This window comes from Oreochromis niloticus, linkage group LG3, assembly GCF_001858045.2.
Source record: "Oreochromis niloticus isolate F11D_XX linkage group LG3, O_niloticus_UMD_NMBU, whole genome shotgun sequence".
Taxonomy (NCBI): Eukaryota; Metazoa; Chordata; class Actinopteri; order Cichliformes; family Cichlidae; genus Oreochromis; species Oreochromis niloticus.
This window is the reverse complement of record NC_031967.2, coordinates 11,271,749-11,288,010: the sequence shown is the minus strand read 5'-3', so window position 1 is coordinate 11,288,010 and position 16,262 is coordinate 11,271,749. Positions and strand designations below refer to the sequence as shown.

The window sequence follows — 16,262 nt, the reverse complement described above, 5'->3', positions numbered from 1 at the left end:
AATGTTGCCATCTACTGGCAGCTTTTTATCAAAGCATGACAGCGCCATGACTTTAAATCAGAGTTTTGCAGTGTGCGGGATTTTTAGAAGCACATGAAACCACAAGATCTCATTGTGCTTTTTCATAATGTAGTCTGAACAACATGTCCTCTTGTATGGACTCTGGCACAGCAGCGTGCAACACAATTCCAGAGAGTTATGCCATTTGCTGGCACAGCCCACTTTGGGCACTCAGTCACAGCTTGTTATTAGAGCTCAGCATCAAGCAATCGAAAGGTAAACAACACAATCAAGTGCTGCAACATTTTGGAGGGAAAACAGCAAAAAAAGCCATATTTTCCTTTCTCCATCTTTTCTTTTATCAGCTCCTGATGTGAAAGCAGTAGCTTGCCATTCTTGAAAATCTGCCAATTCACTTTTTTGCGCAGAGTTGGAGAAGATTCACAGAAGTTCTGTACTGTAAATGCAAAACAAAGAACGGGAGCGGTTAGCTTAGCTTGGATTTTTACACTTTGGTTTTTGTACAGCTAAAATAAATAAGATAAGATTATTACTGAGTGAGCTTTAAAGGATTTGGATGGCAGAATTTATTAGCCCTGGACAAAATATGGCTAGCTGTTTCCTGGCTTGCAATCTTTAAACTAAGCTAAGCTAATTTCCTGCTAACCTGAAAGTTTAACTATTAGCAATAAAGCTAGATTTCTTGGCAAGAAAGCAAATTAGAGATTTCTTAAGATGACCTGAATGCATCAAAGCTTTGACCAATTCCATATTAATTCTTTCTAAATTAATACTGAAATTAGTATTTTTTTTTTTATGGTAGGCACTCCCACAGACACCTTAAACAGAGCATGAATGCCCCAGTCGAAATATTCAGTTCTCCACGAAACTTTGAGGTCTCTATTATGCTTTTTGGGACAACCTTAGACAGTTTCCATGAATTTCCAAATATTCCTTTGAATAGAAATTAAAGATAAAATCATTCTGTCAGATTTTGTTTACTTTCCATTCATGACTTGGATTGCAAGGAACAGGAAAAGTTGTCTTTTATAAAATTCCTCTCAGAACCTTATTTCGGATTTTTACTCGTGCCAGTGATGTCACATGTTGGTTTTCATTTTGAAGCCTCGTCTTGAGTATTCTGATTTTTGCCAGATTCATTTTTGTAGCCAGATCCCAAGTCAGATGTTTATATGACTGAGAACCTGCGACATTGGACACCTACACAGTAGTCACTTGTCAATAGCAGCATCCTGAACTATACCCCACTGAATCATGTTGTAAAAAATATGACTAGACCCTAAAATTAAAACCATAAACTAACAGCACCGTCATTTTCTCATAGACTGACTTCCCGCCCCTGCTGACCATTAAAATCTATGAAGATTTAAGCTATCTGTGCACTGCCTTCTCAGATCTGGAGGCTCTGTCCCTTGTTTATATACAGTCTATGTCCATGCCAAATCTGTAAAATCTCTGATTGTGAGCTTTTTCAAAAACTCCTTTCTTACTCCTAGATTATTCCTGTTCAGTACAAAATGACCTGCCATTTTCAGAAAGAGGCAAAAGAAAAATTTCATGTTGGAGATATAAGCTTTACTAAAGCTTAGTTATCCAAATACTGTTGAAAAGGAGCTTTCTTTGGGATTCAACAGCCAGTAGGAGCTGCCATCTCCTGTTCTGTTCTGGAGAACTTTTCCTTCATTGGCCCACTGAGAAAACTCTGAAGCTACTTCCTTTTGGCCTGGCTTTATAGGGATGCAAGTCTGTTCTCTGGATTTGCAGAACTGGAAGAGCTGCATGCTGGCACACCTGAGTAGGACACACAGGAAACACTGCTACCATGCCAGGAACACTAATAGCGCTGCATGAAAAGTGAAACATTTTGTGGGTATCTTGGCAATTTATACAAACATGAGTACCAGTGAATTTTGCCCTTGGACTGTAAGAAACTGTGTGCTCACACACGCATGCACACACACACACATGCACGCCCACACACACTAAACAATCCTCAGTCCCACTCCACAGATTAAGCCCAGATGGGAACAATGAGATGAGTATGAGGGCTTTTGCAGTGTAACTGAAAACACTTGGTCTTGTTAACGCACTCCAAAAACTTGCTCTATCCATCCATCACTGGCCAGATGTTCTCTGAAGCCTTTTCCTTTACTCCTCAAGAGGGACCAATCCCTCTCAAAATTAATTCACTTCCCATTCCACTTGCGTCCACAACAAAGGTACTCATGAAAGCTAATTGCATAGTTTGGGGTCTTTATGATCAAGCGATCGAGCTGAGGAGCGTGTTTCAGAGAACAAGCGATGTTGTTGTTGACGGACGCTCACTTGGGACCATTTGCACGCCGTGACCCCACTTAATCCTGCCATTAGGCCCCAAAGCTTCCCAATCCTGAGGACTTCAACGCACTCTGCTCCCTGCATTAGGACTCTGAGAGGGACCATTTCCTTGAGTAAACATCAAAATCGGTTGCTTTTGTGGCTAATTTCCTTCTGAATTCCAGCTTAGCAATTAGAGGAAAGGCATGTGGTGAAGTGAGTGTGGCATGCCCAACACTCTGAAGTCTGATTTATATCCATCAATTCTTACAAGCTATACTCCACATAAACTCACCAGTTCAATAGAGCTGTCACGGTAACAGGCTCTTTGTGTGTCTGTGATTTATTTGCATCTTTATTTAGAAAAAATCACTTCATTTTGTGTTTGAAGAAAGCTGATTTTTTTTAAAGTGCTGCTAATATTCCCTGTGAATGGGAGAGTGATCCCAGCAACATCTATAACTTATTTCAAAGGTCCTAATCTTTCTATTCCTCTGCACCACAAAGACAATGCAGATTTTTTTTATTAGATACCATTTTGAATGGTTTAGCTTTTAGCGACTGGAATTTAAAATATATATATATATATATATATCAGAACTGAGAATCCACAGAACTGTGTCAGCGTGTGCCCTGAGTTTGAAAAGTGACTACTAAGGAGTTCAAAGCGGAAAGACAAAGAGCCAAAACGAACAAAAATGAAAGCGTACAAGAAGGATTTGCTCTGCTCCATATCCCTGCCAGGTTACAGGCACTAACATTCAGAGATGCCAGGGTGTCTTTTAAGGGCACAGCCTCATGCACGCACCGCCGTTTAATTCCCCATCCAGGAAAAGTGTTTCTGGAAGGTTCCACTTTTCTGCACAAATCAGGGGAAATGAGCGAAAGCAACAAGACCCTCCAAGAAATGCTCGAGGTATGTCATTATGTCACCCACAAAGGAAGGTCTATTCCATTTAGGGTTGGAGCCACAGGCCATTTGGCCCACACACACACACAAATCGCACCCGCACAACTTTCAGCAGCCACGCACACAAACACGGTCTCATTCCTTTGCCAAATTGTAATGCAGAAACTTTGACCTGAGAGCACACATAAAAAGAAAATGCCACTGCAAAACAGAGACCCTTGGAGGAGGCACTTGTTGACCTCTGGCCCCGCGAAGCACGGCACTGCGTTACTGTGCGGTGTGTGTTAACAGATAGGTGTCCGGTGCAGACTTGCTCGGGCCTAGAGCAGATGGAAAGATTTGTCATCTGCTGACCACTTGAGCAAAATAATCTCTTGAGTCATTTTTCAGTCTGGTTTTGTGATGGAGACACAAAATAATCAAACCACAAACACTTGTAACGCAGAAGTCAGTGTGAGCATCATCCAAGACATTTTTTGGGCGATACCGTCGGCAGGTCATCGAGCTGAAAGCAATCAGTTGTAAGTAACATTCATTACAGAGTCATTTCTGTTTGACGTACGAGTTTGTGCTGATTCCAACATATTTGAATCAGTTAATATTTAACAGGGATAATTTATCAGAAGATAAACCCTCCGTAGCCTCACAGTTAGGTCTGCAGACCTGCAAAGTCCCGAGCTCTCCTTCGTTGCTTGAAAGTCACTGATTACAATGTGGACATACTCAGCAGGACTGTGTAGCAGCCAGGGTGCCTAAATCCCAAATCACCTTGAAGTGCTATTAGCACCTGTTGTGGTCATTTACACACGCTGACAGCGGCCCTCCCGCCGCCCCTCTGTTTGGCCCTAAAAATCTGTCTGCACACCAAACAACTGCTTTGTGCACCACGTTAAAACTCCCCGCTGTGCAGAAGGAATCAGCTTTTACACAAACCTGCCTCACAAGAGTGATGCATACATATAAAGGGACTGTATGAGTACATGTGAGGAATAAGTTAGTAGTAATTATTGCACATTGATTTTTTTTCCAAAACAGCAAATATATTTGTTCACCATCAATCTTTTTCTTAATTTCTAACTTCCTGGTGGAGTGTATTTTATTATATTTTATACCCATCAATCAGCGGCCTCATTTCTTGCAAACAATAGCTGCTTTAGACCAACAGCATCACCAGATGATGAATAGTTTTGGTTTCTGGTGGGGGGGCGAAGTACTGACAGGCATGGGCACCAGCTATGAGCCATGTATGAATCTGTACCTCAGAGCACTCTTGTAATAAATTTGAAACGACTGATCAATGATGTTTCTACATAGGCTGACTTTTCCTTTAGAAACAGAAGGCAGGCCAAACTGAAAGCAACAGGTGTCTCATTTCCTTCCCAATAAATTGACTTAAATGCGCTGAAACCGGAGCGGTGCGCCTTCTCCCCTCATGTTAAATGACAGGATCCATAAGTTGTTCGCGTGAAGACGCCACCGCGGCTTACCTTCGCACAGACAGCGAGGAGAACCAGGCTAGTCGTCCACAAACAGCTCCCACTCATCACGGACGCAAACAAACTCTTAAGTAATTTCAAAGCGTTGAGAGACGGCTCTGATCGCCCGCTCTCTGTCCCAGCCTGCCCCAGTCACTCGGGGAGAAAGAGGTCCAGTCGTCTCTCCGCGCTGCGCTCCGGCTCCAGTTTCCAGGAGAGCGAGAGAGGAAAAAGGTAAAAGTCAGCCAAGAGCGGACGGAGACAGCATGACAGTCCACGGTCGCTTCCAGATATTTTGTTCCCCCGGCAAACACGTTGCTGCTAAATTTATGTTTGCATACCAGGCGCGCGTCAGGAAAAGGGTCTCACCCACCTTACATTCTTAAAGAAACACACTCCCGGGTCGTTACGCGCCGATGTGCAGCTCAGCGCAAGACGCGTGCAAAGCTGAAGTGATGCTTTTATGGCTGTGCGTTATGGCTGACTTTCACCGAGTGGATGGCTTGCATTAGATCATTTGTACTAAGCTGTTTCCCCCTTCACTGTTTACCTGTACTCAGAAGTGTTTGTATTGAAACTTAAACCAATGACTAAATAGATCATGCGCACAGTCATTCAACAGGGGACTCAACCCTCACTCTGAAAACTTTAACTCCAGCTTCTTTTCAACGTTAATCCTAATTTCAAGGCAGTGTTCATATCCAGTCACGGGTTTTGGAAAGGTTGACCTCAGTTCATGGTCAACTTCAAACCCACAAAGACTTTTTAGACACATGGTTGCTTCATTGCAGCAGAGCCCTAACAGCTCGTTTGTTACATGAGGGGTTGGGATGTTTGCTGCTTTTTAATTATGCAAAGAAATGAGTCATCCTGAAGGTAGAAGAGCACAACAGAGGTCCACTCCTCTTTCTTAAACCCCACAGATCCACAGGCTCAAGCTGGAACGTGGGCCTTGCACTGTCGGCTGTGCACCGGTTAAGGATTGTTCCTCCTTTATCACAGCTTTAGATTTAGTCACAAGTATGAAATGCATTAGTCTTTCAAGTTAGGCATCCCGTGCTGCCAGCCATGTGCCATTTAAGGTCAGGAAGAGTTTTATCTAAATCAGGCTCCCACTGCTTAAGAACTGAGATCAACCAGATGGAATGAGACGTTCATAGCCCTGGCCTTTGCTGGCATATGATTGAAATCTGAGGTTGTTTCTGGTTTAGCCTGATGAGACCCATGTCATTGGTTTAATGAATCATTTAAAGTGGGTCATATTTTTTGTGGAATTTGATATTGGTCTGTTGTATCCTTGGACATGAACATCACATACTTTCTTAATGTGTGTCCAACCTGGGGTCGGATATTAACCCAAACAGATAAAATTCAAGTTGGACCAGGCGAACAGCAAAATCACTGTGGAGGGCATTTTGACGTCATTTTAAATGTTTTTCTTTTTTTCTTCCTGACTCAGAAAAGAGCCGCAACATGTTCCACTTCAACAAAGAAGGAATTTTGTTTTATAATTGATGGCTCGGGCTGGCAACTCCTCTTCCGTTTGATCCCGTACCTTCATTAAAATGAGAGACACTCGTCCTTTGAAGCCTAGCCCGCAGTGGTGGGGCATTAAGGCTCGCTTGTCGCTTTTGAAGATGTCCAGGGCCACCGTAATAACAATGTTCCTAGAAAATGTCATCTGTCCTCAGCCGAGCTTTAAAGGGGCTGGGGGAAATGCCCCTAGAGCCAAAAAATAGCACAGGTATGTATGGTATGAGCTACCTGAATTGCTGCCTGACACGCAGGCTTAAATTCAGCTTAATCTCTATTAAAACACCGAGCACAAGAATGTAAATGTTTATTTCCAAAGGAGAATGAAAGAAGGGGTGGGGGGAAGGTCTTTACCTGAAGACTGTGGTGGGAGTTGAAATCATTTCCTTCTCCACCTCGGGGTTAAATGATCATCCTTAATAGCTGCTTGAAACTGTAATCCTACCTGCTCATGTCTTACAAAGAGGAAAGACTCCAGGGCGTCCCGATGAACTCTGACCACCCCTGGTACCCGAAGAGCAGCGCAGACACCCCACAAAGTCAGACCAAGTGGCAGATAACGCTCGGAGACATGAATAGTTTACATTCACTGTGACTGGCGGTGCATGGCTAAGCTACGTCCTCATGTTACTCTCATTGATGGACACATTCACTGGGATCCCTTGCTCAAAGCTCCCATCAGCAGAGTTGCAAAATCACTGCCTCGGGGCGCAAATGTATTTTTAGAGGCTGTACATGCTTCAAAAAGACATCTGTCAGTTGTTTGCTCAACAGATCTTACAGGACTTCTCTGTGTGGGAAGACAAATAAGAGGCCGAAGCAGCAGCTAATCACAGTCATTTCGCTGGGATCTTTTGTTTGAATGCAACGATGTCCTGAATGCTCAGTGACACTCTTTTTTCTTGCTTCTGGGCTTTTTTAGAAGCGCCTATTACGTTCCATGAACACGCAACCGGCATGACTTTACGAGCACAAAATGGGGCCACAGTATGTACAGTACATGTATGTGTGGGGTTTTCCTGGCTGAACACACTCAGAGAAGGTCAGCACTCAGCATATGACTAACCCGGTTGTCTCACTTTAGCTGACTCCAACTTTTAGGTCAGTGATATTTGGCCAGAGAGTCAAAGAGCTGCGTTTCACATGTGTTCAAAGAGAGGGGAGGAACTTGCCAGATACCACGGAAAGAATATGCCCTTCACAGGACACCAGATAGGTTGTTTTTGTGCGTTAAAGAGGTAGCAAGCAGATTTTTAAAGCTTTTTATTTTTCCACCAAAGCAATCATGTTTTGGAAGTATAGTATATGTTTTACTGATCTTCAAGGAGGGGGATTAGACGAGACAGCCGACACCTTTTTGCTATTTACAGTAGGCATCATATAGTAAATTTAGAGGCTTTAAGGTGGTAGCAAGGCTGTCTCCTAAAGTGGTAAAACCTTTTTTTAAGTAGCCCGTGACTATGATTATTACTTACTAGACAAGATAAGAGCGGAATCCACCTAAGAACTCCCCAAAATGTCAAACTTCTGCATCACAGAGCACATAAACTCATGTTTTGTGGCTCCTGGTTTCCAAACCCCCCTCTGCACGCAGTTTAACGCCACTTGGTTGTCTCATCAATCCCGATTGCCTTTATGGCTCCGTGGAATTTGGCACGCTATCGGTCCGTGTGTGTTTGTACGTGTGTGTGCTCATGCTTGAGACTCCAAAGGAAACGAAAGCCGTTGCCACTGCTGGGCCTCAGCGTCCCGGGAATGCCGGGCCCGCTAAGGGTAAAGTAACCTGTCTGTCTGTCCGTCTGTCTGTCAGCGCAGATCTGTTTCAGACTGCAGGCGTTGACTTCCATCGGGCATGTTGTGTCCACTGCATGCTGTCTGAGGGCATCATGCCACAAACAACCAGTCAGAAATGTTGACAGTGGGCAAAACCCTCTTTGCGCTGCAGCCAGTGATCAGTCAGCCTGCCTGAGAAACTGAGGGTATTGTTTTTTTTCCTTTTTCTTTCTTTCTCTTTAAGGAAGTATCTAACTACATACAAATCTTGGCTTATGGCCGAAGCTAAATATGCTGCTGGATGAATAGTCAAAAAATTTGCTTGAACAGCTTAGTGATGAGTAACGTTGGCTGGGGTACAATAAGATTAGGGCACCATACCGCATACATCCAGCATATCCAGTTTTCTGATGAAAACAGTAACCTGTGATACAGTATCTGATGTGTCCTCGTCAGATTTTCCATGGATGTTACAGCTCAGCAAACACAATCAAGCAGCTATTAGAAAAGAGACAGGGCAGCAGAAAATGACATTTCTGATGTAGATGAGTCTATTGTTACAGTAAATCTGCTACAGCTCCGATGCTGGCAGGAGATATGAATTGTGTTATTTAGGGCAAAGTGGATGAAATATCTATGGGGAATGGGAAAATAAGTGGAAACGCATATTTTCACCTTCTCTTTTGTCTTTTTGATAGTTTGTCTCGTTTTAGCGCTCTAAAACCCAGGCACTGATTTTACTCATGCTGCTTTTAGAAAGCTTCTGCCTGGCAACAGCTTTCTCTGTTCATCTATCCGTTTTACACCCATCAATCTGTTGTTTAAAACACTTATTTAAGTCAGGGTTGTTGGGTGTTATCCTTGCTATTAGTGGGTCAGACACAGGGTACATACTTTTATATATATAAACACTGCAAGTCCATAGAATACCACTAACAATTTCATCATACCCATATCATTTTAATTTGTAATTATAATCCACACTTTGCAGTCTTTCACCCTTTTTTAAAAAAAAATCAAATAATCAAAGTTTAAAAACATTCATCACTGAATAAAATGGGGTAAAACTACGACTTCCAGTTAGTATAAATGGCATGAATATGGTTATAAAAGTACCTGTAAACACTAGAATGTCCTCAAAGTTGGAGCTATGGGCTACATTAGTAACTTTACATCATGAAATATACAAAAGTTCAGAACAAACAGACAGAGGAACTGAAAAATCAGATTGAGAGTTTTCAGAGACCTGGATACAGTGAGATCAGTGAGCAGCCAAAACTCAGTCGAAACACAGTTGCAGCAGTAATTATGTTGTGTAGACAGCCAGTCTACCTCTTATCAGCGCTGCAGTAACTATCCTCTGCCATGGCCACTGCAGTGCACTACTCCACCATATTAGCTTTGAAAAGCAGACGGGGCTGTGCCTTTCGACTTGGCACATGAGATATCAATGGGAATTAGAGTTTGTGTGACACTGCACTACGTCATCGTCTGTGCACAGAGTCCAAGCCAAGAAACCTTCCTTTGCATTCAGCACAAAAGTGCCAGCTTAAACTTTACTGAAGGTGAAAAGAATACTGACAAATATGAAGACTTTCGATGGTATATCGAATATACAGATATACAGAAACACTGGCTGACAAGGTGACTCCCATAATCCCCCAGAATAGCAGAATATTCTAGCATGGCAACAACACAAAATCAGAGAGAGCTTCTGAAGACGAAAAAAATCTTGAAAACTATGACTTGGCCAGTTATGTTGTCTGACATAAATCCAATAAGACACCTTAGAGCTATGTAAACACAAAGTAAATATAAGGCCTCCAGAATATAAAGGATGGCAGAACAGGCCTCCAGAAATGCGTGCACCTTCAATATCCTCAGTGATGAGGAGGATGGAGTCTGTCATTATAAACACAGGGGACATATCAAGTACAGAAAAAAAGAAAGATTAGATCTCAGTGATGAAATGTATACTGACCTTGTTGTTGGGCCGCCTTACTGCTGTGGAACGCCACCAAGAGAAACTAAACCCCTCCGTTCAGCTTGGAGATAATGACAATGCTGTAAGGTTATAACATAATTCAAATCATTTGACATTTAAGGAACTTACTTTAATGTATGCACAAAAGTCTGTTTCCTTCTAGGATTAACTTATAACCTTACCCCACAGGTTAAAGCCTTTTGAATAAGGCTCTAACCTACTCTAATACCAATCAAAGCACATTGTTCTGTTTGTGCAGCATTAAAAGACTTTCATCTATAGAGCAAAGAACAAATTGTACTACATCTCTAATACACGCTTGGCAAATTTGCCTAAAAGGGAAATGTGGGGGGCTCACTGGGAGACTCTGTTTAACTTTGGAACGTGATGTCTTAAAGTATTAATACTGTACTACCAAAAAGTTGCAGTGATACAGCTGAGAGTCTGCGGCGTTGGGATATGCGGGGATTCGGGCAGCTATACAAGCCCGATTCAAAGAGATGTTGCAACATCGCAAGCGTGGGCTGAGGAGGGCTGAATCAGAGCAGCTTTGAGAACAAGCCTTAGAGCTTTAAATGTTTGGCTTTAACCTTTGGATGATTTTTTTTATCTATCTGGATTTAGCTACTGACTCATTAAAATCAGTTAAAAATGAATGGTGTTCACTTACACGTGATAGCCGGGTGAAAAAATCTAACTCACTAAATATAGTTTTGCAGCAATTTCTATAAACACATGAAAGAAATGAACACCGAGGCTCCATCTTTGACCGCATATAAAGAGACCTCATTTTGCTTTTGTTTCCTTGTTTAATGAACTTTTACGGCTTCCCCTTATTAAAGTATGAATCATCTTAGTTAGATGCACTTACGTTATAATTAGTCAGGTGTTTTGCACTGCTTTCAGGGTATGCCAGTAAACATATGTGCTTGATATTGTGTCAGAACATCGACATTCGCATGACTCATCTCTTTTATTTCCTGGAATACATATATATATATATTTTTAAAAGCAGTTATGAATGGCAAACACTGATGCTCGTGCAACACTTAAGCACTGCAGGCCAAGGACCTCACAGTGTCCTGTGCTGCTCAGCACAGCCCTGGCTACCCACAGAGACCACCTGAACAGAGGTCTGGTTGGGTGCATGCCTTCTGCTGACGACGTATGTGTGAGAGAGGAAAAGAAAGGCAGAGAAGGAGAGGCGGATGACAGACAGCTTGGCCTGGCTGTCAGCTGCCACTCGGTTCCCATTATGACTCCTCTCATGTCCAAACCTCGTTCTCTCTGGTTTCTTCAGCTTTCTGCACGCCTCAGGTACTGCTTTGGAGGCCAGCTGACAGAGAGACTGCAAAGGAAAAGCCTGGAGAGAAAGCAGAAATGAAGCAAGGGCCCATTTCCCACGTTGTTCTTGGCTCCCGTCTGCCTCCGAAGACTTAAGAGAACACTTCCAAAACAAAGAGATTGTCTGTGTAGGTGCCCAAATAGCCAGCCCACGCATGTATGCACACTTGCACACAGACAGAGACGTACTCACTCTCTGGGACGTAAAAAAATGTTTTTCTAATTCCTTCTAAGTGCCTATTTAAGCAGCTGTTTTCTGTAAACACTGGCCCGGACGGCACAGCGAGGACATTGGGTTTTAGATCATTCTCAATTATATTATAATTACGAGGACTCGCCGTGGTCGTCAGCTACGGCACCCAGAAAATATAGCTGTGAATCGCTGCCCCTTTGCCAGCACAAACAGCCGGCCTGCTAATCCCAGCACGGCTCTGTGAAAATGCTCTGTGATGGGATACTGTTGAAACATGGTGGGGTCATGTGGGACCGTGTTGGAGCCACACGAGGGAAAAGCCTCATTGTCTGACCTGCCATCTGACCCATTCAAAGTATGTGCTCATTGACCAGCTCTGCAATTATATCTGTGCCTCACAGGTCAACAACCACAGCAATAGCCTCCCAACTATGAAATGTGAGACCTCTTTTTTCCCCCCTTCTCTCTGAGAAAATCATTACTGAAAATCATCATTAAGGTGGGAGAAGTGGGGGTCCGGGTGGGGCCCTGCCTGAATGCAGAGGTTATAAAGTTCAAAAACCAGGCTGCAAATATTGACCTTTTCTCACATTTTACTTTAACCGTGTAGTTTTGGCCACACAATGGGAAATGTAGAGGGTTTGCTTACATGTTCTGTCTAATGAGCCAGAGTCATTATTCGAGGATCACATCTGACAGGTGCGCAGAGCCCTGCTTAATAAGAAACTTGCCCAGAATGTTGCAGTAAATCAGCAGTCGCTGCCCTGCTAAACGCATATTGTCCGTGCAGATCTGCTGCTTATTAAAGGCTGAAGTAATAGTTATTTCAAGAGGGCAGGCGTCATTTTGTTAAAATGTCATTTATTTCTGCGTGCGGGACCTCTCCGGCTCCGGGGCTGGTTTGAAGCTGGAAAGTAGATCCAAATTTAGCAGCAGGGCTACAAAAGTTTATGTAGCTATTTCTGCCCCAGATGGAGAGGTTCTCCTGTAAATTCACTCAGCAAGAGTAAGGACAATATTTAGTCCACCTCTACTTGATCGAGATGACGACAGCTCTGTTCGGGGAATGTCTTTTGTGTATGTGTGTGTTTGCCTGTAACAATAAGTATTAGGTTGCCATTTTTGCACATTTAAGAGAAGACTGTAATTCTAAACAGAGCAAAAGTGGTATGCTTTAACCTGACTCAACACAAGCAGCAATAAAAGATAATGGGTGCCTTTTAGCAAACAGCTGCATGACTGAGGTATAATGTCCGAAAATAGACTAGAAGTGACCTAAACACGTGTAGAAATTGCTATTCTTTTTTTTAAACGTTAGCCTAAAGCTGCTAATCTCTTTATATGGAGAGAGGACAGTGGTGACAACCTACCTGTGATTGTGGAATAAAACGTACTGATTGGTTTGCTGTCATTTTCTTCTGCTGCCTTTTCAGCACCTAGTTTACCATTTAGCAGCTAACAGTTCAGGGGTCCCTCAGAGAGAATAGAAATCAACTGAGAGAAGTGTGAATACTGAATGTAATTAATTTTTAAAAATATAATTGGGGTTATTTATGTTCTTTTATCCTTGAAATAAAACTGAAATAAAATGTTCATGTTGGTTAGCATCTGTTGGAAATTGAAGGTTGAGGGATAATCTGCTGTATATTCAAGCAGTTTCTGCTGCCCCCATGTGGCCAAACAGGAAACCAGCAGCCTATAACTACATAATCAAGGCCTTTGTTCTAACATGAAATGTTTTTGAACAGTGTTTTCCTGAACTCCATCATGTTTTTCCTTTTACTTTATTAAAGTATTTTTACTGAAATAAAATTATGCCCTAGACTAAAAAGAAGATTATATCCCCTAAATATACAAAATCAAAGGTTTGTTTATTCAAATAATTAATCATTAAGAAAAATATGCATATTATAAATTAAACTTACACCAATTAAGTACATTTTATTTGACCAGATTCCATTAAATTTTATATTTTACATTGTTATTATGTAACAAAACATGTGATTAAATTACTTAAAGTCAGCATTTTAGGTCTAAATATTTTTGAGTGCACAGGAAATAATAATTAATATCAAATTCCAAAGTGTACCTGGGGAGTGAGAATGAGCACAGTCACCATATGAGCAAAACATGCATTAAAAACAATGCATTTTTTCAGAGGGCATTTACGGGTCAGCCTGGGGAACTCAGTAATTTGAAATTCAAAGCTTGCAATATGTATTTAAAGAATCCTAAGTGCACTGTTTGATTGACAGCAGCAGACACCTATTGGCTGGCACTGTCTGGCAGAAGGTGTATTTAAATTGGCTGCTGAGGTCGAGTGTAGAGTGAACCAAAGCATACCTCTACACCAAAGACATGTCACTTCCTTTCTCCTTTGCTTTAAAGCCCCATCTCTGCCTCTTTCCCTTGTGATCTAAAGAGCATGAAAGTTCAGCCACTCTCCCTCTTTTCTTCCTGTCTGTACTCTTTCTTCACGCAGCGCCTCTAGCTGTGTGTGATCTGGAGGTGTGACACTTTCCCAGTAGCCCACAGGTATCTGTTACCCAGCCGGGAGTCTTGGCATACTGCCCGCAGCCCTACCTGTCTCTGAGGGCACAATAGAGGGATCCCATGTGAGGATCTCCAGTCTCCTCCTGCCAGACTCCGTGCCCTCACTGCCACAATTGATGGTTCTTTTCATGTCAGCTGAGAGAAGCTGCAGACTTGGCTCATTACCAGCTCTTCCCTATCAAGCTATCAGCATGTCTGTTGAATACCTGGGGTTTCAATTGAATAATATGTATTCATCTAATTGTACTTCCTGATAAGCAGAAGAAGATGGATGGATGGATGGATGGTCCTTGAGTTTAAAGAATTCTGGTGTTTATGGTGCTAAATCACAGCAGGTCCATCACTGTTTTGGCCAGGAATTGGGGGGCGGGGTTCTCCCAAACCAAAAAAGGGACTTTATCCCACAGAAATGATGGTAAATGGACTGATTCTTATATAGCGCTTCTCTACTCTCCCAGAGTACTCAAAGCGCTCTATACAACATGCCACATTCACCCAATCACACCCATTCTCACAAGCACTTTATCTGTACTTAGTGCTTTTCTAACTACATTCACACACATTAATTCTCCGATGGATGCATTGGAGAGCAACTTGAGGTTAGTATCTTGCCCAAGGATACTTGACATACAGATTGGAGGAGCCAAGGATTGAACCACCAACCTACCTCCTGAGCTACAGCCACCCCAAACGATGTACCTCTGCAGTAAAACACAGTGTGTAATATATGTATAAAAATAAATAAAGTACAGCAAACTAAACACTGAAACAATTTGAAGAAAGGCAAGAAACAGAAGCACCACAATGTTTAGTCTGAGTGTTCATTTTGCCTACATTGGTGCCATCTAGTGGATTTAACCTGTAAATACCATCAAGTGTGAGATACTAGAGTTGTGGTCAGGAATGGGGATTTTAATTATGTCATTTTCCATGTTGGAATGATACATATGCATACACGTTAACAGGGCCAAAAGTATACATGCAGGGTGTTACATACACCTCCACTAATATTTGGTTAAAAGTTCCTTAGCAAGTTGCGTCTCAGCCAGATTTTTGGTAACAATCGACAAGTTTCTGGAAAAATTATGGCTGAATATTTGAGCACTGTTCTTGGCAGAATTTGTAGAGTTCATTTAAATTGATTGTTTTTCTGGCTCAGACCCGACTTTTAAGCGCAGTCCACAAATTTTAAATAGGATTGAGCTTTGGGCTTTGGGAAGACTGTTCCAAAAGCTAAATGTGAGTTTTCTTGAGCCATCCCAAAAGCAGTTTTGATGTATGTTTGGGATTATTGTCCTGCCACCTAGTTGTGTCCAAGTTTCACCATCTAGCTGCTCTTTTTCTTATCCATGAAGAACAGCAGAGAAGCTGTTACCAGGTTAAAGGCAAAAAGCAGGCACATGGTCACAACATTCACTTCCTGTTACTATTTACTAGGAGCTCTTCGAGTTTCGGGTTCACTTCATTCACACTCTCTTTTTCTTCCTTGAACATTTCATCAACATTTCCAACATGAGGCGCTTCTGTTGTGAAATCCTGTCTGTACTGAGAGTGGACAGTTTCCCCTTCAAGCCTGTGAGAGTCAGGTGATTTTTTTAAAGGGGTAAAGTTAGGACATTGAACCAGAATAACCCTGGATTCTGAATTACACAAGCTGGCAGTAATGTGTGAACATCCTGCTCAGCTAAACTGGGACTTTGAAGACTCAGTATTTCAGATAAAGCATTCTTTTATCAGCTTTAAAGAGTGTGCAGTTCATGTATGGTACAGGCAGCTTCATGAGTTGGTTCATTGTGGTGACTTAAAGTAATCATACTGTAAACTACATATAAACATGTATCCTCACAAAACACTATGACTCATAATACTCAAGGTGACTTTCAAAATAAAATTACTTCATAAGAAACTGAAAATCATTTTTATAATAGATATGGGAAATATGATTATTATACTACAGTAGCAGAAACAAATTGTGTACAAAAAATTAAGTGCATTGCTTTTTTGTGTAATACATTTTATTCTAAATAAACAGAGTGGTACAGTTCATGAGTAAACTGCAAATGAACTAAGTGTACTTTTTTAAAAAGTGTAGATTTTGGGTTTTCTTAAAAAAAATAAATCATCCAACAAACATAATACGACTTCAAACAGTGTTCTGAT

General features: G+C 41.9%; 1 protein-coding gene and 1 long non-coding RNA gene across 4 annotated transcripts in view; both read right to left on the bottom strand.

The window, feature by feature from the left end:
* Window positions 1-5,150, bottom strand: part of LOC100692940 (ADAMTS-like protein 1) — a 98,882-nt gene extending 93,732 nt beyond the window's left edge. Inside the window, exon 1 of one of the 3 annotated variants that reach the window (XM_005468151.4) lies at window positions 4,735-5,150. In XM_005468151.4, the coding sequence (XP_005468208.1) occupies window positions 4,735-4,791 (57 nt within the window). In that variant the 5' untranslated portion in view covers window positions 4,792-5,150. The remainder of the gene's footprint in view (window positions 1-4,734) is intronic. The other 2 variants (XM_005468150.4, XM_019348328.2) reach the window with 2 other exon arrangements.
* Window positions 5,151-9,034: 3,884 nt separating this feature from the next.
* LOC102078949 (uncharacterized) lies at window positions 9,035-13,025 on the bottom strand. Its single transcript, XR_269078.1, has 3 exons — window positions 12,920-13,025; window positions 10,010-10,092; window positions 9,035-9,930 (listed from the first exon to the last, which is right to left on the bottom strand). It is a non-coding gene; the product is annotated as an uncharacterized LOC102078949 (long non-coding RNA).
* Window positions 13,026-16,262: the final 3,237 nt, after the last annotated feature.